The sequence below is a fragment of the Canis lupus genome, chromosome 35 (assembly GCF_048164855.1).
Source record: "Canis lupus baileyi chromosome 35, mCanLup2.hap1, whole genome shotgun sequence".
In the NCBI taxonomy this organism is placed as follows: domain Eukaryota; kingdom Metazoa; phylum Chordata; class Mammalia; order Carnivora; family Canidae; genus Canis; species Canis lupus.
Window position 1 is genome coordinate 14023614 of NC_132872.1, and position 24797 is coordinate 14048410.

The window sequence follows — 24797 nt, forward strand, 5'->3', positions numbered from 1 at the left end:
TCCAAGTTTAGACGAGTCTGTTTATCTTGGGCACATTCAGTGCTTTACTGTAAGGTTGATCTGTGTGCAGCAGAAGTGAGAGAGGGACCAATGAGCTGAAAGAGGGCTCAATCAATCTGCTTCCTCTGTTTCTGGTTCGGTGCTTCATACAGGAAATCTATTGCTGTGTCAAGTTCCAAAGAAGAGTGTCTTCTGTTCCAACTTACTAATCAGCCTAGCACACAGAGTGGAGGGAAGAGGCTGGAAGGAGAAGTGTCCCTGCTGCTGATGGGCTAAGAGGATCCCGCACAGAGCCGCTGACCAGAGGAGAGCCCCACCATGTCCACAGCTCCTTTCATACCTGTGTGGAGGCAGAGTATTCAGTAGAGGGCACAATACGAGAGATCAGAAATGCCCTGTGCGGGGAGGACTTTTGAGCTATGGCTTCTACTAGGTTTGACCATCTTCTGTGTGTTTGGTAAGTCTGAAATCTTTGTGGGAGAGTGACAGGAGAATGACCGGTGGCAAACATGGCTTAGCTTCTGCTGAGCTTTCTTTACCTTTCTTGGGGAGGGAGGCCAGCTAATGCTATCACAGAGATGGGGGAGGGGGCTGCTCTCAGATCATGTTATTCTATTCTCCTCACTTAGCTCTTTGTCTTACTTATTTTACTTTTTATCCTACGGTACTAAAGGCATCTCTATAGTTTGTTTCACTGCCCACTTCCTTATTTCCCCCGCTCTCCCCTCACCCCCCACTTTTCTGAGCCAAGCAGAATATATCAAATATTTTCTAGTGGTAATCCAAGCCATCTGGGTTCTCTCTACCCTCTTCTCTCTTAAAAAAAAAATTTTAAATAATAATTCCACCCCACTTAAGTCTATATTGTTAACCATATAAATTAGGAAAGTTTATTCCTTTTAATCACATTGTATGACCAGGTGCTTTTAAAATAGGATGCGCTCGAAGTTGAGTGGTGTATCTGTGAGGTATGTCTGTATTTATCTTTAAGATGTGTAGGCTGTAAAAGACACTTTCTGGATGAGAGGACACTGCAACATCTAGGTTCTTGTAGGAGTTGTAGGGCCCTGGGGGCTATGGTGGGGGTGTCCTGGTTTCACTACAGAGGGTTTGTAGGAGTTGATGTGGGAGAGAGTTTTCAAGTTTCGCTTTTAGTAAATGGGAGCAACTGCAAGGGAACAGCGTAGTTGGCATTAAATTTTATAATTTGATCATTGAAAAAAGAAAAGACTTTTAAAGTATTGCCTACTTTCCAGCAAAAAAGTCTTACTGGTGAGCACAAATAAAACAACCATACGGTATTACCTTTCCATGCAGAATTTTCACATGCTTTATATCCTTTGATCTGCAAAGCAAATCAGTGAAGTAGGCATGGAAGACAATTTTTCATTTTTAAAAAGTAGAAACTGAGGCCTAGAGAGGTGAATTGATTTGTTCAACACCACGCATCTATGGCAGAGCCACATCCAGCTAGGTCTGTGACCATCAGTGGACATTTGAATAGGGCTATGCTTTTCACTAAAAAGCACCACTATTTATAACACCACTGAAAAAAAAAATTATGCTGCCTATGCTTGGTTGTAAGCTAACGGATTACTTACTCACTTAAAAAAAAATCAAGTGATCTAAATCTTTCTGTAGTTGAGACCTAATTGTGGAAAGCAAGGACCCAACTTGGCAGGGAAGCCAGCTAGGCAAAGAGCTATTGATTCATGTCAAGTTGCACTATGACTTTTGAGTAAAGGAAAAAAAATCAAGATAAAAAAGTACTTGATAATTTTAAATTGTAATGGTCTAAAGGTTTGAATTTTAAGACTATTTCTGAATACAGCTAGAATATATTACCTAAATCAAATCTCTGAAAGCCGTGCTTGTATAATTATAAAGTTTTTGAAATGCTTAGCATCAAGATACAAAAAAGCAAATTATATTACATGCAGAGATTTGCATGATAAATTTCTCGTGAAATAATTCAGAATAATGAGAAGCAAACTACTTGGGGCATGAATTTATGTGTTTATTACTAATACTGCTTTGTTTTTAATACTGCCAAACAGAAATAACACATTTTATTGTACAAGATGAATTCACAAAGGCACATAAAACACTAATGACTTTAATGAAAAGCACAGCATTTAAAAAAATCTATTTACTTTTCTGTTGACTTATTTGCCTATAAATTCAAGCAATTTAGTAATTGGTAGACAAGGTTTGTTAAGAAAATACCTGAGGGGAAAAATTAAAACAACCGAAGCAGTCCACTGTCCAGCAAGTTTCTCCACCTCTGTGTCTGGTCCTCTTTCCTCACACTCTCCTTACTTTAGCCTATTTTATTCTAGATCTTTTTCTTGTATTAATGGATAGCAAAATTACTATCTTAATCAATTTGGTTCTACCTTTTATAAAAGTCACTGATTAAGATTATCAGGATTAAAATTCTGATAATTTAAAAGGGTTCCTCCACTTTTCTTTGGGCTGATTTTGATCGTTTGTTGTTATCTTCCACTAGGGGGCAGGCAGTAACAAGAAGAGGAGATTAAAAAAAAATCAAAACTGTGGCTAGCTGAAAAGGATGGAGGAAGGAAAATTAAAAACAAATGCCAAAAGAAAGAAGTCTGTCTTAATTTCAGATTATATAACACTGGATTATTTATGGAGGGTGTGAGGGTATTTTAATTATTAGCAATTAAAATAGGGAGATCAAGCTAAGATGAAGTAATTGAATTGGCCAGTCTTGAAATTACCTATGAATCTAGTAAAATCCAAAGACGAGATTGTTTATTATTACAGTAGATTGGAGTTTTTGAAGTCTTAATGGAGAAAATGGATCTTGGATGATAAATTTGGATAGATGGGGAAAGATAGGTACACAAGTTGAAATTGGATGTATTATATTATTAATGCCCTTTTGCTTCCAGATTTCATCCATGCATTGAATATTTTGATGCTTTTAATTTTCTCAATAAAATCTCAGTCTCCTTTCCCTGAATTTCTAGATCCTTATATAATTCTGTGTTAGGTTTAAAGGTTTGTCATGAGATGAAAATTTAACCACTAGCTGTGTCATCTTTAAGAAATTGCTTACCCTCTTTAGACGATAATTTTCTCATTTGTGAAATGAAGGAAATGTATGACACTTTCGAGAAATATAGAGTTTTCAGATAGGAGAGACTTTAGAAACCTTCAAATTAAATCCTTTCATTTTATACATGGGCAAATAAAGCTCAGCATTGTTCAAGGAATTACTAAGGCTATCACTCAACTTTTTAGTAAATGAACTGATCTCGAAACTCATCCATAATATCAAAAATATAGTGTAAAAAAGATGTGCCAAATTATGTCTGGGAAAATCTGTCAGTTAATAAGTAAGGGCATACCTGTCACGTGTTAGAGATTGTGCTTCATGCTGGGGATACTTGGAAAAGACAGACATAAATCACACTCTCACAAAGCTTAGAATCTCAGAGGAGAAGCCAGCATTAAATAAATAATTGCACATAATTAAATAATGTGAAAGAAGAAATAGAGAGTGACAGAGAAATGTGTAATTGCTAAATCTAGTGTGTTCTGTGAGGGTCAAGGAAGACTTCCTTTGGAAGTGATGTTTGAGATGAAGAGCAGAAAAGAGCGGCCAGGGAGAGGTGAGGGACTAACATTGCAGGCAGGTCAAACAGTTTGTATGAAAGGCAGAGGGAACTAAGCTATGGCTTCAGTTGTTAAAAAAAATAAAACAAAAACAACAACAAAAAAACAAGGAGAAATCAATTGTATGGAGAATAATGAGAAAAGATGCAGAGAGAAAGATGGGCACTTGAGACTTGGAATGTCCTCATTAATGTGCCTAAGGAGAAAGACATCAGAGGCAAAGCACAAAGATAGTGGTAGAGGCTGACAAAAGGGTTTTACAAAGAAAGGAAAGTGATTAATAGCATCCACATCTTCCAAATAATCCAAGAGCACTAGTACTGAATAAAGGCCAAAAGTTTGGCTCTCAAGGAGCTGGTGACCTTCAAAACTGTGTGCTGGAAGGGTGTAGGAGCCACAAGACTGCTGGTGTTGAGGAGACAGTGGGTATGGAGGAGATTTAGACTGTGGTCACAGACCACTCATTCTAGACAAATATGATTTAAGATAAGAAATCTCCTATTTTGTATTTTAGTTTCTTTCTTTTTTGGAAGCAAGAATTCATAATAGAAATGTTAAGCTATAATACATACGAAGGAGAGAGTTTTCATTTTAAAAACATGTTATATTTCATATGGCTAGAATGGCAAAAACTTTTTTTCCTTTCTGTTCTGCTTCCGTAAGAAGATACATTTGTCTCAGGAAAGAAGTTCTGAAATCATTATGTAACACTAACATAACAAAAGATGATATTCTTTTTTTTTTTTTGGCCCTGGTTTGTTTTCTTTCTTTCTTTCTTTCTTTCTTTCTTTCTTTCTTTGAGAAGAGAGAGGGGGGTGGGAGAAGCAGAGGGAGAGGGAGAGAGAAACCTAAGCAGACTCCTTGCTGAGTGCAGAGCCTGATGATCCCACGACCCTGAGATCATGACCAAAGCTGAAACCAAGAGTCTGATACTTAATGAATTGCACCATGCAGGCACCCCAGCCCTGGTCTTCAGATCCTAGTTTTCTATAATCTCTTCAGGTACATGTCATCTGCACATAATGGTACTTTTATTTAGAAAATTCTTCTCTCTCTGTCTTTGTCTCTCCTTCTTCTTATTGGCTTTTGTCTATTGGACCTTGTATTAATTACCTATTGTTATATGATAAATTACCCCCAAAACAAATATTTATTTTCTCACAGTGATGAGGGAGGGAGGGAAGGAGAGAGAGAGAGAGAGAGAGAAAGAGAAAGAGAGAGAGAGAGAACATTGGGACAGAAACCACAGTCTTTTTATAACTGACTCTTAGCACTGACATCCATCATTTTGCTATATTTTGCTCAGTAAGTGAATAAATGAATCCCACCCACAGTCAAGAGGAGGGAATTTTACAGACATGAATATAAGGAAGAGACAATACTGGGAACCACCTTAGGGGCTCTCCACTACCTCAAGACTAGGATATGTTGTTCAGGGTACATTTTTCACACTTTTCATTTGCTGTTATTGTAATTTCACATAATTATTTGATTAGTGTTCATTGTTCTCAGTAAATTGAAATTCCATGATGAATAGGCATTTATTGAGTGCTTAGCTACTGCAATTGAATCAATGAATATTTATATAGCCTCCAGTTGCCCTCCATCAGTCCAAAAGTTCTAATATAACTGATAGGGGATCACTCAGCTGCCATTTGAATGAAAACTACTAGATCATAATCTGATCATAATCTTAGAAGGCAGAAAACATTTCCTTTATTTCAAAAATTTATCATAAAATTAATGCATTAGTCTTTGGGCAGCTTTGGTAGAGAAAAGATTCACACGAGTCTTTTATTTCAAGCATTTCTATTTGCTAACAGAATTTAGAGGAGAATTGTTGATACTTTCCAATTATTCCTACAGGGCGACACTGCTTTTTAATTACATATCGGAAATAAAAGTATAATTTGTGCTTCAAATTTTCAAAAGTTACAAAGTTCATGGATTTTTTTGTTTGGCTACCATGGACTTTCATAATTCCCAGATCACAATGTGAAAACTACTGCATTAGAGGAAGAAATATAGTTAGCCTGTTTGGGTGGCAATTCATTCTCAATATCAGTAGAAAAGGACGCAATTTAATTCAACAACTTCTTGCTTGAATGCATTCGTAACTGTTAGGAAATAATACTTGCAGGTCTAACCTATACCCACAATATGCAGTTTTATAAAATGCAAAACAAACACTCACTAACTAAAATGTTAAGTTTGGTATTTTAAGCTTTCTAGAGCCAGAAGATTCAAAGTAAAGGTTTCTGTATTGTATTGGCTTTACTGTACTGTTGATTAGAAAAACTTACGTGCTTAGTGTAGTTAAATAAAGATTGTTCTAACAATGTAATTTGAGTTTCCAGGTCTTTGTGTGATTAAGATCTCAGTCTCAAAGTTGCATTTATTTTAAATAAAACCTTGAATCTTTAGGTAAGGTGTACTTCCTTATAACTGGATTTAATACCTCAGTCTGCAATGTATTTTGAATACCTTTCATGAGTTATTCCTTACTCATTAATTAAGAACGATAGTCTGCATTTTGCAGAGGGGAAACCTAGAGCATATGAATTCACTTGATTACCTAAAATGATTCAAAAAAGAAGCAGAGTAATAAGTAAAACTCATATCTCTCATATTTTGCAGCCATTGCTTAATCCAAGATGGTCCAGCACTATATTTGTTAAAATAATTTGTAGAGTTTTGAAGTTTGAAAGACCGAAATATAAAATGTAGAATGAAATAATCATATTATTTGGTTTTCCTTATGTAAAATATCACAATTTTTCCATAGATTTCAATGTATTGAAATATATTTCAATATATTCTATATTCTGTTTTTTTAAAGTAGTAAATTCATTCAATGTTGAAAAACAATAAAGATGACAAATGAAGATGGAAAGACCATAATAAGCAATAGGAATGACTTCTAGTTAGTTAGTACTAGCTTAGAGGCCCCAAGTTCTATCCAGAAATGTCAAAAGAAATGCAAAAATAGAACTATACTATATGATTCTCTTTTGCAGATATATGGGAATCTTATTAGAGCATAGCCAAGTACTTTAGGCTCCAGTTTTGCCTATAATTAAGCATTATTAGCTTAAAATTCATTTTATTAACCTCCTTACTGCTTTGCTTGCCTTCTCCTAAAAAAATCTGCAAATGAATGAGAGGGTGAGAACTCTTTAACTTTTTCATTTCCCATCCCCATACATTGGAAATAATACATGAATCTTAGCGACTATAGTAACTATTGGAATATGGCATGATCCACATTCTAATTAGGTTACTATCAGTTATTCAGTCAAGGGTTTTTTGGGAGTGGTGAAATATCAACAATGCCTATCTCTCACTTTTTTAATCAGGACAGCAGACCACAGGATTTTAGAATAGATAAAAACTGTTTAACCTCACAAAAAAGCCATGTGCTCTTTCTGAGAGCACCCCCTTCCCCCCCCCCCCCCCCCCGCCTCGAACTGGAGGAAGCCTTTGGAGTATAGCTTTGCACAGTCATGCCCATACAATGTCTGTTGTGTGGGTGATAGACACTTGTTCAGGCTTATGACAATGACGACTGGGAAAGGAAACTTCTAGTGCTCAAAGTGAGTAAGAAGTTTCATTTGTACTAAAATCACAAAACAATCTTACTTCTACTGATGCTTTTAACTTAGATGGAAAAGGTTTTTTTTTAAAACCTTATTTTCAGCATCAAGGGTTTTTCCATTTGTATTTTGTTTTGTGTTTGTGTGGATGCATGTTCTAATGTTATGTGTGTTAAAATCTAATGTTTCTGATACTATATTTACTTCTATTGAGGGACAATTATGTATAATTAACTGTACCCATTTAAAAGGTACAGTTTGATGAGTTTTGACATATCCTGTGAATCCTCACAAACAAGATACAGAACATTTTCATCATTTGCCAAACATTCCTCCATGTATGTTTGCAGCCCATCTTTGCCTTCGTCCTCATTTGTTTGGCATCACAGATTAGTTAACATTTCACATTCGTAGGACTCCTTTGTGTAAGGTATAGTGTATACTCTTTGTGTCTGCTTGTTTCACTCAACAATGAGTTTAAGAATCATCAATGTTGCTGTGGTTCCTTTTGTTGCTGAGTCATATTCCTTTATAGGGAAAATCTATCCATTTATCTGTTGATTGGTATTTAGGTTGTGTCCAGCTTTTTGTTATTGTGAATGAAGCTGCTATGAACATTTATGCACAAGTGTTTGTGTGGACATATGTTTTCATTTCTCTTAAGTAAATACCTAGGGTTGGAATGGTCAGGTAATGGTGGGCACATGTTTGACTTTTAAAAGAATTGCCAGAAGTTTTCCAGTGTAGTTTCCACTACCATTAGCAATTTGATTATTGAAAATAAAGATTTTTTTTGCAATTATTTATGCCATTAAGTATATTACACTAGCAGCATATAGTCAAATTGCTGTGCTTTGAAAGTCAGTTGGAATAGCTGCTCTATATGTGGTTATGTAACCAATTCTACATGCAGTTAGTTAGGTTCATTTGTTTCACTTTGCTTAATAATTTTAGTTTTTACAAGTAATTTGATTATGCTTTATAATTGTGTAAAATGATTACATGGTTCCAAAGTCAAATCTATAAAATCAGAGACCGTTTCTATTTTTGTTCTTATTTTGTCCATTTAGTTTTGAAATTATAAGTAAGGAAAGAAAGAACACACACACACACACACACACACACACACACACCCATACGTATCCCTCCCATCGTAGCTTAGATGAACAGTAGTGTACTATATACAATTTTATGTATCCTGCTTTTTCCACTTAACAATATACCATGGAGATTACTCCATAACAGTTTATAGAGCTATCCCTTATTCTTTTTAAGAGTTTCATTATATATATATAATATATCTCAAATATATAAATAAAATCTTTTATTTTGTGGATGTACAATAGTTTAGAAAACTAATCCCCTACGAGCGGCCTTTGGGTTATTTCTAAAAGTCTTGTTATCACAATGTAATGAAAAGCCTGTGCATATATTCTTTTCATACTGTTGCTTGTGTATCTTTAGGATAGATTATGAGAATTGGTATTGCTGGGTGAAAAAAGAAATGCATATGTAATTTTGCTATATATTGCCAAATTTCCCTCTGTTGAAGTTGTAACATTCTACATTCCCACCAGCATTATATCACCATGCCTATCTGTCCACAGCTCCAAAGTACATTGTCACATATTTGGCCATTGGCTGTCTAATGGGTGAGAAACGGTATTTCTGCATAGTTTAATTTGCATTTCTTTGACCATGAATGATGTATGAACATCTTCCTATATGACTAAGAGACTTTTGTGCTTCCTATGTAAACTAACTGTCCATGTCTTTAGAACAGTTTGCTGTAAGATTGTGTTTTTAACCTAGTTTGAGTCAGCTACATGCCAGGATGCTGGGCAAACCACTCTTCTAAGCATTGGGGCTGTGGGAGGAAAAACATATGAAAATCCCTGATTTCATAGAGCTTACAATCTAGTGATAAGTTTGGCCCACAAATTTTGGCAATCGTCTACAATCCTTCTCCTTAGCTTAACTGTTCCCATTCAGATTCAGAATTCATAATGCTTGTGTCCATATGCCATTATAATCCAATTCTAATGACTTGCCATTTGATATACTTTTTCAGACCTTTGTTTCTGTTTCCTCAAAAAATGTGGCTTGGACTTGCTTCTTCAACTCTCTTAATTTAGATTAATTTGGGTAGTGTAACTATTGTACTGCATTTCTTAGGATCCAAATCTTGGTTTCTTTTCACTGTAGTAAGACCTACTTGCACAAGAATAGTTGGGGAATTAGAGCAGCTTACAAGCTGGGTGGTTTTGGCCAAATTGCTTCATTACTATGAGTCTACATTTCTTAATCTGTAAAAAGAGGATAAAAATTTACCTGTCAGGATGGGGAGACTGAAATAAATAACATATGCTAGTTACCCAAAATTTGCTCCTAGTGAAAGTGCTCAAAAATTATTTTAAGGGGTGCCTGGATGGCTCCGTTGGTTAAGTGTCTACCTTCAGCTCATGATCCTGGGCTCCTTGGATCCAGCCCTGTATGGGACTCCCTGCCTTTTTCTTCTGTTTGTGTTCTCTCTCTCTCAAATATATATAAAAAAAATCTTTTAAAAATTATTATTTAAAAAATAATGTTTTATTAAAGAAAATGGAAGTTAAGAAGAGGAACAGATTCAAAATTTCTCCAGAAAAACACTGTGCATGAAATCTTATCCTAAAATGTTTCTCTTTGCCAGTCAGGTACAACCACTCTAGATGCACTAGAAGTGTATCATCTCCTTGTGAACACTTTCTAGGAGTTTGTGCCTTCTACGGTGAACCTGCCAATATCCAGATTCAACTCTAATCATACATCCAGTTTTTCTCACTTAATAGCAACAGTAAACTATTTGTAATTCTTTGAAAATCCCATGTAGCTTTTCTATCTTCTTCTAAATGACTTTCTTTCTGTGTGCATAAAGATTTCCTTCTGTCTCCCTGAAAAAACTCATCTACTGAGATCCAGGTCAAGTATCATCTGTTGTAGAGAATTCTCCCTAATCTTTTACACTTGCTCTTTTATAATTAAACACTTCTGCTTTTTAACTTCTGGGCGTTGTGTTTGCTTCTATCATCACTCTGAAAACTTTACCTTGTAATTGTATACATAGACCTTCTTTGCCTAGACCTTAAATTCTTGGAGAGAAGAGGGCATTGTTTATTATGATGTCTCTATGCTCAGTGAATACTTTGCCAGGTGTATTGCTCAAAAAAAAATGTTTATTAGCAATTCCCACTTAGAGCTTGCCTTACAAAATTTGAATGTAATAGACAGTTATTTATATGGTATGATTTCAACACAGCTTAGGAAAATCCTTTTTTGCTTCAAACCAGCACCCAATGAACACATCACTACTAAACTTTATCTACTGAATGGTCCTGAAAAGCCTGTAATGAATAGAAAAATGCTTTCTTTCACAGTTGGAGGTAGATTAAATGCACATAAGAAATAACTTGAATGGGGATGCCTGGGTGGCTCAGTGGTTGAGCGTCTGACTTCAGCTCAGGGCATGATCCCTGGGTCCTGGGATGGAGTTCCATATTGGGCTCCGGGCAAGGGGCCCACCTCTCCCTCTCCCTATGTCTCTTCCTCTCTCTGTGTCTCTCATGAATAAATAAATAAAATATTTTAAAAAAAGAAATGACTTGAATGTAAAAACAGGAGGGTGGTGATAGACACTTTGGATCTAAAGTAGAGGTATGCCAAACAGATAGGGTGTTCAAGTCAAAAGTTCATACTGGGAAAATTGGCCTGAGAATTCTTGTCTGTCATAATTTATGTTTTTATTGTCAACCGCAATCCAAAAATGGCCTGAAGAATGTGAAAAAAGTCTGGTTTAACTAGGAGTCAGAAATACTACTGTGTATTCTTTTGATCATCTCATATGTCTTTTCAGAGTGCATAGGTACAGGAGGAGAAAGTCCTGGTACACCAAACAACTTAACACAGTACCAAACGGGTAAGGACAACTACAGCTTGGGTAATGGTCATCACGTATTGATTCGACTAGAAGCATGCTTGATGATGGTATACTTTTTATGTTTAAGATCTTGAATAGTCTTACATGTATTTATAGACTATATTGTCTGAAGTAGTCTAAATAAAATATTATTTATTTTATTAAAAGTGTTCATAAATTTTTCATTCTAAAATTACTCTGTGCTTATTTAGTGCCTTTTTGAAGAATGTGATCACTAAGCAAACCAATGGTGTGTCAAAATTTTTCTCATTCAATTTTTGAAACATAAGTTAAATTTTTCATTCAATTTTTGGAACATAGGTTTAAAAAAATAGGTCTTAGCAGATATTTGTAATTTATTGACTCTGTTCCCCACCCAGCCCTACTGTCTACCAAAGTTGCCATTGTAGTTAGATTTTTCTTTATATTTTAAGTTTTTATTTTTATTATATACCTCACTTCATTGAAAAATAATTCCAGTGATTCTAAAATGCATTTCTGGACTTATAAGTATACTTTCTAACTGCACTCAACTATTCACTATATAGAAAAATTAGATTCCAGGTCAACTACTGGATAAAATAAGTAAAGTAGCTGTATAAACTATAAATAAAAAGGTTGGAAACAATGCATCACTGGTGCTCCCCCCAGAATGGTGGGTTGAATGGTGTCCTCTCCCTAAAGAAATGTTCAACTGAAGCTTGTGAATGTGGCTGCATTTATAAAAAAGGGTCTTTGAAGATGTAATTAACTTAAAGCCCTTGAGATGAGATCATCCTTGATGGAGTGGGTCCTAAATCCAATGACAAGAGTCCTGAGAAGGGAAGAGAAAAGGAGAGGACACAGGGAGAGGCAATACGAAGATGGAGGTAGAGATTGAAATGATACATCTACAAGCCAAGGAACACCAAGGATTGCTGGCTGCCACTAAAAGGTGGAAGGATCAAGGAAGGATTCTTCCCTAGAGCTGTTGGTAGGAACAAGCCCTGATAACACCTTGCTTTCAGACTCCTGGCTTCCAGAAATATAAGGGAATAAATTTCTGTTGTTTCATGTGACCACGTAGGTCATTACATGTTAAGGCAGCCCCAGGTGACTAATACAAAGAGAAATTAAGCTACTTTTATACTATAAATGTATTTTATTTTAAAGATTTTATTTATTTATTCATGAGATACACACACACACACAGAGGGGCAGAGACACAGGCAGAGGGAGAAGCAGGCTCCATGCAGGGAGCCCCACATGGGACTTGATCTGGGCACTGCAGGATCACGCCCTGAGCAGAAGGCAGATGCTTAACGCTGAGCCACCCAGGCACCCCTACAAATATATTTTAAAAAACAATTCACATTTGTCTCTGTCTGTCTGTCTGTCTCTCTCTCTCTCTCTATATATATACACATACATTGTGAAAGTGTTAAATTTGACTTCTGATGTTAACAATGTAAAACTTTCTGAACTTTAAAGAAAATTTAAAGCTTTCATTTATTTTTTTTTAAAGATTTTATTTATTTATTCATGAGAGACAGAGACAGAGACAGAAACACAGGCAGAGAGAGAAGCAGGCTCCGTGAAGGGAGCCTGAAGTGGGACTTGATCGCAGGACAGAAGGCAGACGCTCAACCTCTGAGCCACCCAGGTGTCCCTAAATCTTTCATTTAAAGAAATTAAAGAAAGAAATCACAGGACCGTTGATCAAAGTTGATGCCTTTGTTTTACTACTTTGATGTACATGAAGCTTCAAGCAAGATTGAATAAGAACACTTTCTATTTTCAATGAAGACACCTGATATGAAATTGGCATTCTATGGTAACTAGAAGCATTAAGAAGCATTTCCAATATCATAAAAATAATTACAGGAATATTTGTGAAAATAAAAAATCATTTTGTACACTTAAGAGTACATTCCAACTTGTGGTTTTATCTCCAGCATGAGAAGTCTCAGGGATAATTTACTGATATTCCCTCTCAGGGCATTCTTTGGAAGGAGGCCTCTTTTGCTCGATTATAGGAAAATTTGATATCTGGTTCTAGAGGCAGATTTTTCTATGCATCTCTACTCACTGAAATACCTTTAATAGGCAGAAGTCTCTTCCACACTCCAGCCTTCTGGGAGATCATTGAGAAAGATGCTTGAAAACTTCATTCAAATCAGTTGTGAAGACATCAGTTAATGCCAGACCAGGTTCTTCTAACAGAATCCTGTACTATCCAGATATGGAATTAGTTATATGTGATAAGAATTAAATTGCCAATATTCCCAGACAAGATGGTTAAAAAAGAATCCACTGAGATGGTAACAGCTTAGAAGTTCAGAGCAAAGTTCATTTGCTTTGTCACTAAAAGTAACAATATCTACAGGGCATATTGAGTAAAATCCAAAGGCTAGAAGAAACTCTTTAGAGCTATTGGTCAAGACTGAGTTTCTTGAACTTTCCATTGACAACAGTCTGTATCTTTAAAATAGAAGCAGTTTTTAGGGCTGCAGAGGCCAAAATGACCACAATAGAAAACCATCATGTACTAGACTAACCTTTGTCTATCACGGTGGCCCTCTCTTGGTCCCAGACATCTCTCTTAGCTAGGAAGGGGGCAGGACTTATTGCAGTTTTCTTATTCCTATTTCTTACTTCTTATTCTTAGCCAGTCCTTTTAGGTGCCCTTAATACTTGCCACACTTCATGTAAAGTAAGGAAAAGAAGGAAAGAATGAGGGAAGAAAGGAAAGAAGGAGGGACAGAAAGGAAGGAAAGAATTACTATTTATGGTAAAAATAGAATAGGACATTTATTTCACTTGAGGGAGAACTTGGAGTGGTCAGTGGAGATTTAGTTTATTTTTAAAAGGCAAACTAAGCAGGTACCAAGTAAAATTCTGAATAGATGTTTATTATTTTTATTTCTCATTGTGGTAAATGCAAGAAATTTGAACAAACAGTACTATACCTTCAAATTAAGAGTCAGTAAACTATGGCCCATGGGCAAAATCCAGCCAGCTCATTTTTATAATTAAAGTTTTATTGGAAAAAAGCTATGCCCATTTATTTTTGTATTATATATGGCTGCCATCTTGCTACAATGGCAGGATTGAATACTTTCAGTGGAAACCATATGGACTGCAAACCTTAAATGTTTATTCTTTGGTCGTTTATGGAAAAAGTTTGCAGATTTTGATTGTTCTTTTCCAGTAATCCCCAGCCCACCTTACTTATACCCCTTATTCCTTTTTTTTTTAGTTTTTTTATAATAAATTTATTTTTTATTGGTGTTCAATTTGCCAACACACAGAATAACACCCAGTGCTCATCCCATCAAGTGCCCCCCTCAGTGCCCGTCACCCATTCATCCCCACCCCCCACACTCCTCCCCTTCCACCACCCCTAGTTCGTTTCCCAGAGTTAGGAGTCTTTATGTTCTGTCTCCCTTTCTGATATTTCCCACACATTTCTTCTCCCTTCCCTTATATTCCCTTTCACTATTATTTATATTCCCCAAATGAATGAGAACATATAATGTTTGTCCTTCGCCGATTGACTTATTTCACTCAGCATAATACCCTCCAGTTCCATCCATGTTGAAGCAAATGGTGGGTATTTGTCATTTCTAATGGCTGAGGAATATTCCATTGTATACATAAACCATATCTTCTTTATCCATTCATCTTTCGATGGACACCAAGGCTCCTTCCACAGTCATACCCCTTATTCCTAATACAACTTAGAAACTTCCTTTTGACCCTCCAAATGGAAACTACAATACCATCATCAAAACTACCCACATCCTAAATTTTCTCTCATTATAAACCCTCAGTCTTGTTTGCTGGTGAACAAAGGAAGAAACTGTCAGACCTTAGACTTCTGAGAAGCTGGGAGAGGTCTAGAAAGGCTGTTATATTGCTTATAATGGAGGTTTAAATTCTAGAATATCTAAGTTATAGCTTGATTTCAGTAAGCCCTCTGAGGGCAATTCTGACTTCTTATGTTTCTGGAGTAGATTCTTGAGTCCAATAGAAGCTAAATTTAATCGTTATCACATCATTCTTTGCCTTCCTTCCAGACCACGTCAGTAAAACTTAGTTGCCTAAAAAAGCCTAATTATTTTAGAGGCCTGAACACCGCTTATTTCTAAGAACTTTAGTGAATTTCTTTATTTTTTAATGTGGTAGAATTGGGTACATAATTAGAATGAGAGCAAGAGGTATATTTTTATAAGAAGAAGGCTCATAAAATGCTTATTAAATAGTGATCTTATAAACCCAGAGGAAGAACTTTGTTAGGTTCTTAAATCAGAGAAGCATTAGTTTTTCATTGTTGTTTTTAAAAAACAGTACTTAAATGGGAATTTCTCAGAAATCAAGTTTGAAGTAGATTAGAACTATTTTGATTGTCTGTAACTCTACAGAATGCAAGGGAAGGAATACATGTGGATCTCAGGCGCTATACAGATTTAGAAACTTGAACTAGGTGAATAATGTCCTTTTTCTTCTTTGTTTCTGTGACATTCTTCAGAAGATAGATTAGTTAGGCTTCCTAAAAGAAACAGAACAACAAGAGATCTATCGGTCTATCTACCTACCTACCTACCTACCTACCTACCTACCTATCTACTTTCTGTGTAACTAGAGAAATATTTATTTTAAAGAATGGGCTCACATGATGGTGGAGGCTTGGTGAATCGAAAATATGCACAGTGTGCCAGTAGCTCGGAGACCCAGGAAGAGTTGCAGTCTGAATCTGAAGGCAGTATTTTGGGAGAATTCCCTTTTCGAGAAGGTCAATCTTTTTCTATTGAGGTCTTCAAGTGATTGGATAAGGCCCACCCACATTCTAGAGGGTAATTTGTTTTACTCAAAGTCTACTGATTTAAATGTAAATCTCATCTAAAAAATACTTTCACAGATGCATCTAGAATAATGTTTAACTAAATACTCAGGTGCCATGGCCTAGCCAACTTTAAGTTGACACACAGAATTAGCCATCACGGTAGGAAAAATGAGAGGGGGTTGTTGGGGGGGCTAATCTTCTCAATATGGTTCCAAAATACTTGAGAAAGTACTCTGATTTGGCAGCTGGGTGAGGTACCCACCACTGACTCAAGCAACTTTAATCTTGGGGTCAATTTGAAAAGCCAATACAAAGACATGTAAGTTTGTCTTCAGGTGGTGAGAGATTTCTGAAGGGTGTCCGAGTGGAGGGGATCACCCCTGTGTTACAGAATCATGTACACAGCTGCAAGGTAAGGTATGAACTGAGAAGAAGAGAGGTTTGAGACAGAGAAGATGTTAGGAGCCTTCTGGAGTAATGCAGAAAGTACTATACTGGAAAAGTACTATACTCAGCTCAGCTCAAGTGAGCCACCAATGATGGACCAATCCACTGTGACTAGGGAAGTGGCGGAGTCAGGTTACCTTGTAGGAAATTGCTGTCAAGTAAAAAACATGGTGTCCCATAAATGGCATCGCTGACTAAGAGTTTCTATGTAATTTTCAAGTGTTAACATGTATTTCCACTTACTGATGGAAAAACTTCTAATTTCTGCCTTGCAAAACTTTTTGTTAAATTTATTTATATTTAACTCATTTTCTATCATGGTGTCTATAAGTTTTGTGGATACATAGTACCTTGCACTCCATTTAGGCACCAAAAATTGATTTCTTTTACTTTCTTCTGAATATTTTCTAGCTTCAACAAATACGTCACCTGTGGAAAGAAAGCAGAAAAGCATCACACCTCCTGTGGAAGGTAATATGCTTTTTAATTTTTTTTCTAGAGGCCAGTACTAAAGGGAGGAAGTGTTCAACATCCTTAGAAACTAGTTGACAGTCTGGTCAGGGGGACAATTTTGAGCCAGTTGAAGAGCATGGTGATCTGAATGCAACGGGGTGAGGGACCATGCATGACCCTGACCCTCCTCTCCTAAAGCAGTTCAATTCCCTATGAAGATTATGGAGCTCTATCAGGCACTGTGCTAAACTTCATGGGGGAAGTCATAAACATGCTGCTCACCACCCTTTCTCTTTCTGGTTTCATCTTCAGCATCCTGCCCCTGGGCACATGTATGCTTGCCCACACCCACCTCTAGCTCCTCTCCAAGCCATGGTGTTGCTGCTCACTTCTAAGCCTTGGCCAAGTTGCAGGTTCCCTGAGCATGGGGTGTGGAGCCCTGTGCATGGTGGAAGGAGCATGAATTTAACTGCCCCTCAGATGTACTCTAAACAAACCCCCCCTGCTTCCTGTAGTTATGGGATCTTGATTTGGCTTTGAAATGCAAGGGCTTGAGTCCGTAACACAAGAGGCAAACACAAGATACCAAAAGAGGAGAGGAGAGATCTCAAATGCAGAGTTTAGCACAAACACTTCATCCACATAAGAACTTTGCCCCGCCACAGCAGGTTCCACTCACGTTAAAATGATGAGCTTCCTGCCACTCACCTGGGTACAGCAGGTATGTGATATCTGATGCTCCTAATGTATCCCCACGCCCCCACCCCCCCCCCCAGTCATGGATGCATTATGTGTGTTTATGGGAGAGCTGGAGTTTCTATACTGGAGAATACTTGTAGGCTGCAGGGCTGAAGTTTTACTTTAAAGATAGACAAAAGCAGTGAACTTCTTCATTTAATTCTCATAATTTGGTAGAACATACAGGAATGAAATCTGTAAGCAGAGTTCCCAGTGGGACTGTTTGGCAGTGTGCGTGTGACTCAGTTGGAAGGAAGGAAGGATGATCTGCTGATTTTGTCTTTGGGATTCTCCAAATAAACAATAACTTAAGAAAGTTCAGCTTGCTCAACCTGAATGCCATCTCACCCTTTTTTATTTATGTTTATCTGAAATGGCAACGTTAGGGATAGGCATTTTGTTCTGATATTACTGATCTATTCTTTCAAATCAAAACGTAGGAGGAGAAAACCACATCAGCAATTTTCCACTTTCTATTTCGAGAAGACCAAAAGATTAGATTTGGATGACTTTGTCCTTTAATTTATATTGTTTCCTTTTTGTTTTATACCAAACTTCTGAATTAATTTTAAGCCCTTTAAATATTTCTTGCACATATAGTAAATATACTTTATCTAATAACACAAATGTAGGAGAGAAATGGGTTCATCTCCGGATTAGCATAATGTATTCTATACATTATGTGCATTTTTATTTTTTACCTAAGTCTAACATTTTTGGAATAAGATCACCAGGAAAGTCATGTGTAATATGTTGTGGAAAATGTGCACATGAAGCTGTTCACCACGCTTCTGTTTTCTCCTTCTCTTTGTGTGTGTGTCCAGCCAACACTTCTCTGTCTGTATTTGTGGATACAAGGGCTGTGCTCCATTGCCCTAATGCCACCTCGAATGTTCTGGTAGTAACATGGTCAGTAATCTTCAGAGACAACACTTCCTGCATCAGAGCCTACAGGACAGATAGCAACAAGACCAGGGAAAAAACTTGTACAGACGAGAGAATATCCTGGGACTCCAGACCTGATCAGAACTTTGCCCTTCGGATTAATCCCGTGGCCATCACTCATGAAGGATATTACAAGTGTGAAGTGGTCACACCTGATGGGAATTTCTGTCATGGGCATCACCTCCAAGTGTTAGGTAAGGAGCCTCGCGTACTGTGGTATGCCAGAGAACCAGATCTGAGACTGAACCAAAGGTCTCTCTCTAGTCCATATCGCATGTGTTGAGCCTGAAACATTTCCCCCTGCATCTCTGCAGTGTCCCCTAAGGTGACCCTGTCTCTAGGCGAGAATGGAACTACCGTGTGCTGGGCAGTTGCAGGGAAGCCAGCTGCACAGATCTCCTGGACCCCAACGGGAGATTGTCACACTGTGGAAGAACAACTGGGCAATGACACAGTGACCGTGCAGAGTACATGCCACTGGGAGGACCACCAGGTGTCTGAGGTGTCCTGCTTTGTCTCCCATGTGACTGGCAACAAGAGTCTGTCCATTGAGATGAATCCAGGTTAGTGATTCGAGGTTTTGCGTGATATCTTCATTTTTTTCAGAGAAGTTATAGAACGAAAATGGAGGATGTGGAGCGTTTCACTCAAGGATGATGTCCCCATCCTCTTTTTTATGTCCTTCTCCTCCATCATTAAGAGTTATGTCCAGAAGAAGAACACAGAAAATTGTTTTTAAGAAGCCATATTTTAGAATGAAGTTTATTTAATTAATTAAAATAAAAATAATTTAATATTAATGTCCACTGTATACAAGTAGTCAGTTGGCTTGAGTAGTTTACTTTTTAGTTAATGCTTATGGTTTTAGGAGAAGGATAAATTGTATTTTTAAATAAATGTTTGTTTATAAGAAGGATCGTGTCACTCATTAAGTTTCTTCACAATTTTTTAGTTTGGTGGGATTTTCTTCCCCAGGTTCTGCCTAGAATTTCTTAGGTATACTATAATAATCTCAATCATTGATTTAACCTTTACTTTTTATTTTCCTAAATATATATGTACTTAATGTTAATTATCACTAAGCTCACTGAGAAGATTAGAAAACCCATCTTAATACTACTGTCCACATGATCAAATTTTTTGGGTAATCCATCAGTTCTATTTTTTTTTCTTAAAGATATCGTGTATGAAGTTTTACATACTCTTGTTCTAACCTGGCCTAGCTAGTCACTAACCTGTGACACAACCAGCACAATTGGCACAACCAGAGTGTCCTAGACACTCTTTCCACAGTGCTCTGCTTGATTCCATGTCTGTTTAATCTGAGTTCCTTCTGTATTCCAGACTTTTGCTAGTTTTAATCTCTGTGTTTTATGTATGAGGCTTTCCTTTACTCTCTGGTAATCCTTGGCTATCCATTCATTTCAAAGTGAGATTTCAAAAATTACCTGATCTGGAGCTATGTTATCTGTGGGTGATGCTATCAACTAGTTAGCTTCAATAGGCCAAAAGGAGGTAAATGAAAAAAAAATTTAAATATGGATTCTTTGGTTATCTGAAGTTCTTTTCTCTGGACTGTTTAGGTTCTGCAGAAGATTATTCTCCAGTCTATTGTCTTAGAGGGATAACCCTGACTATTGGTGTGATGGGAACAGGGAAAAGAGTGGAACATGTGTGTGTGTGTGTGTGTGTGTGTGAGAGAGAGAGAGAGAGAGAGAGAGAGAGAGACTGTAGAACTCAGATTTTTCTTTGATATCTCCTCTCTTCAGCCTGGTACTCCGTCTCCACCTTCCACTATGTCTGGATCCTTGACTCTGAATCTCTTCAGGTCATCTTTTCTGGGGCCAAACTTCTTATTTCTGCTGTTTGAGGGAGGTATGGTGGCCTGGCTGCACAGGGTGGGAGTGGACTTGGCAGCCTGTCTCTTCTCAGTACAGACCTTCAAAGAAGCTTTCAACTTTTAGCTCACACCTCACCCTCCACACACTTGCCCCTTTTTATTAGACTTAGCCCTTCCTATTCCAGTGTCTTCTTGGTGTTCTATGGATATTAAGATTCTTACTTATTCCACCCTAAATTATTTGTCTTCTGTACATTTTTCACCTAAAAAAAAAGTCGAAATTATTCATCTCCTCATCTTCATCCATGTTCATTTTCTATATTTAAAAGTTCTACTTAAAAAATTTTCCTACAGATAATTAAGGTTTAAGAAGAAAGGAGAGAAAACCCACGTCTTGAAACATTTTCCAATATCCATTGTTAAATTGATTTTAAAAAACATTTTAGCAGTATTTACTGAGGAGAATAATTGTGCCCTGTGTATGCGTGCAATCTTACCCCTGCTATTGTGATGTGATGTTACGTTTATGAACTCTCAGAATCGAAAGGACTGTCTCATCCACTGCCAGTTAGTCATTAGATCTCCTCCCTGTCACCTTGCAGGAGGGATCCTCAGCTTCTGTAGCTATACTTCCAATGAAAGAGTATGTATTCTTTTAAGGAGAGGGGTTCAAAACAATGCTATTGCTTTTGGCTGTAAATTTTTTTTTCTTTTTCAAATAAAAGAGAAATGCAATGTTTAAAAACAAACTGTTTTAGATAGATAGATATCTCCAATATTTTACTTTTTAGTTATATTACATATTTTAAATAGACTGTAGTTTTTAGAGCAGTTTTAGGTTCTCAGCAAAATTGAGTAGAAATTACAGAGTTTTCATATAACCCCTGCCCCAACACATGCACAGTCTCCCCTCTCTGTCCATCTCCAACACCCTGATACATTTATGAGAACTGGTGAGCCTACATTAACACAACATTATCACTCATAAAACATAGCTTAATTAGGGTCCACTCTAGGTGTTTAGCCTATGCGTTTTAGCAAGTGTAGAAGTGGCACATATCCACCATGGTAGTTTCATAGAGAGTAGTTTCACTGTCCTAAAGGTCCTCTCTGCTCCAGCTACTCCTCCCTCCCTCCACCTTAGCCTCCAGTAACCAACCCCTGATCTTTTCATTGTCTCCATAATTTTGCCTTTTCCAGAATGTCATATACTTGGAATCATACAGGATGTAGCATTGTTAAATTGGTTTCTTTCACTGAATAATATGCATTTAAATTTCCTCCATGTCTTTTTATGGCTTGATAGCTCATTTCTTTTTAGTGCTAAATAATGTTCCATCGTCTGGATGTGCCACAATTAAAGCATATATTTTTGTGTCTATATTTACAGGTCACAAATCACCACTAAATTGGAATATTGTATATATCATCCTCTCTACTTTGATTTTATTCATCATCATAGGTTCCATTTTGCTGTTCAAAATCTGGGGCTGCAGGTATTAACTGATGCTTTTTCTTCTTCGGTTTTATTGGGCTAGAAGGGGTCAGATATATGGAATGATGGGGTAAAATTAATATGTTAACACCAACTCTCCCGTAATCAAGAAGTGTGTCCTAAAGGTGTTAGCTTTGAAATACTCTAAATGACAAGAGACATTTACTTGGTTACTTGGGCGTGCGAGCATAGGGATATAGGCCATTTAGGACAAGATCTTGGGAGAGACAGTGTATATTTTTCTGTATTAGAGAAAAGAATTACAATAATTCATTTTGTACCAAAAAGATGTGTCACATATATTCCAAAATCAGGCTTCTGTTGCATAATTCCACTCCTTTTACCAAATAAAGAATTATCTCATTTAGGTGTATTAACTACAGGCAGCATTCTTATTTCTGATAATTCCATTCTATTTTATTAATGGCTTCTATCAAAAATAAACCACACTTGTCAGTAGTATACTGTTTTGTTTTCCCATTTTTAATTAAATAATGATATTTTCTGCATTCACTTCAGCTTATTTTTATTTTTGCAGAAAATGCAAATTAGGAAGAACAGAAACCACTACAGTTGTTGAGGAGGTAAGATAACATTAAAAAGTTTGCAATCTTTTAAGCCACAAAATCGAATATAGCCGTATAATCATACATTGCATCAATATTAGTATTTTAGTTAAAAGCAAAAAATCGAATTTCAATATGCTAACAGTCAAGTGTACTTAGTTTGTTAATTACCTACCATGTACTATTTATACACATTCTGAACAATATTTTCATTTCAAGAATTGTTTCCTAAAAAACACATAATGTTTGCCAAATTTGGAATGTAATGCTTAGAGAAACTGAATTGATCTTTACTCCCCCATGAAACCATCTCCAATTCTTTCCTTTCCGTTTCTCCATACCATCATTTCCCTTCTACCTGAGCTAAATCTTCTCCTGCTCGATAATCTCATAACCAGTAGCTTATGAAGTCTTTGATCCTCTCCTTTGAAATACCTCTTCTGTTACTTTATTCTTCTCCATTCCTACTATCAAGCAAACTTTGTAATCTCACACTGAGACTTAGATAAGCAATACATTTTTTGACAAAATAATAGAAAAAAGTCTTTCTTTTTTCTATTATATCCATGTAAGCACAGAGACACAAATAAAAGCACTCTTGGTAGATACTAAATCTGTGGGCATCTGTTAGATCAACATAGGTAGTTGATGATTCATGGCTTTTTAAAATTGATTTTGACTTTGAATTCTTTCTTAGGATGAAATGCAGCCCTATGCCAGCTACACAGAAAAGAACAATCCACTCTACGATACTGTGAGCAAGGGATGAGGTCTCAGGTGTTACGAAGTGAAGTTGAGGGCTGTGTGTCTCCATACTTCATAAGTTACTGGAATCTAGCAGCAGGACAAATGAATTAAGATATAGCACAGCTACTATTATGCTTTTCTTAGAGTTCTGGCAAGGAAAACCTATTTTGAGATTAGCTTTTCAAAGATTCTGAGAAGACATTTAAAGGTTTGAATTCATATCCTTATACAATTGAAATTTTTGGAATGTTAGCTGATATTAGCTGTTTCTCTGAAGAACTGATATTGATACAAAGAAAGTAAATGCTCATGATAAAGCTCAAATTGTTCAGTATGGTAGATAATGAAAATTGAGTTTCCTCAAGAAGGAAATCTGCAGAAGGAACAATCAGCATCTTTTATGTATTCATCCAGAAAATTTTATGTACATATATATTTGTACACCCAAGGTATGTGTGTACATTTATGTCTATTTACATATCATACCTATCTCCTTGTTAAGACAAAGATGGGAATATATCATGATGCTCCTCTGTAGTTATAGAAAGCTAATAATATAATAGGTCTTGGAGACCTTTTATATCAATACAAGCAGAGCTACCTCATTCTTTTTAATGGTTGTAAAATTCCATTATATGGCTATATCATAATTTAATTAACCATAGCCCTAGTGATAAAAATTTAGGTTGTTTTAAGTTTTTTTGTTTGTTTGTTTTGGTATTATAAACAATACCATATAGAATGTTACTTGTGGATATGTCTCTTTGTATTTGTTTAAGTATATTTATAGAATAACTTCCCTGAGTGGAACTTCAGGTCAAAAGGGTTTGTGCATTTTTTTATTGATGGATATGTCAGATTGAACCAATTTTCATTCTGTCAACTGTGTTTGAATGTGCCTTTCCATATACTATTATTTTAATATCTGCAAGATTCCCACTTCTTGTTTTTAACCAACAAGTTAACAAATATGGTTTAAGGCTATAATAAAAATTACACTATTTGGCAAAACTCGATTTATGTTTTTCTTTCATGTTTATGAGAAAGAGCAGGAATAAGAGAGAAGGAACACATGTGTGGGATTACTTTCTGAACTCATCATTAGCTAACGCCTAAAAGTTTTTTCAGATTTGATAAATTGAAATTGTGTATTTTTATGATGTACATTTTATTGTGAGGTATTTAAGAAATATGTTCATTGACTATATAAGAACTTATATACTATGAAGAATATAATATGAAGGACTTCAGTATCCAAAAAGTATGATCTGTGTGCTAAGAGAATGCCCAAGGGATGACATGACCCTTTCCTTTAATTTTTTCTGTGGAATACACTATTAAGAATGTGTATACAAATTATTTTTAATATTATGAAAAATGTATTTTATTTATGAAAACTTGTGAAAAAAATCAGTCTGCTTCTCCATCCAGGAAAAACATTAAATTTTTCATCATGGTGGAAATTAAATCAAAATCCATTCATTTTTCAACTATGCCATGTGAAACATTTAAGACAGCTCTTACATCACTGTCATCTTCCTTCCAGGTGTT

At 36.3% G+C, this 24797-nt stretch overlaps 1 protein-coding gene across 3 annotated transcripts; it reads left to right on the forward strand.

The window, feature by feature from the left end:
• CD200R1 (CD200 receptor 1) lies at positions 1-24257 on the forward strand. 3 transcript variants are annotated; one of them, XM_072811570.1, is made up of 8 exons: positions 1-457; positions 11128-11190; positions 16874-16933; positions 18478-18792; positions 18940-19161; positions 21829-21934; positions 22472-22517; positions 23197-24257. In XM_072811570.1, exons 1-8 carry the CDS (start codon positions 391-393, stop codon positions 23266-23268), a joined length of 951 nt encoding a protein of 316 aa, XP_072667671.1. In that variant the 5' UTR covers positions 1-390; the 3' UTR covers positions 23269-24257. The 3 variants fall into 3 exon arrangements, with proteins under 3 accessions (XP_072667671.1, XP_072667672.1, XP_072667670.1); XM_072811569.1 differs by having other exon boundaries at positions 2-457; positions 18913-19161; XM_072811571.1 differs by lacking the exon at positions 11128-11190 and having other exon boundaries at positions 18913-19161.
• The last annotated feature ends 540 nt before the right edge of the window (positions 24258-24797 follow it).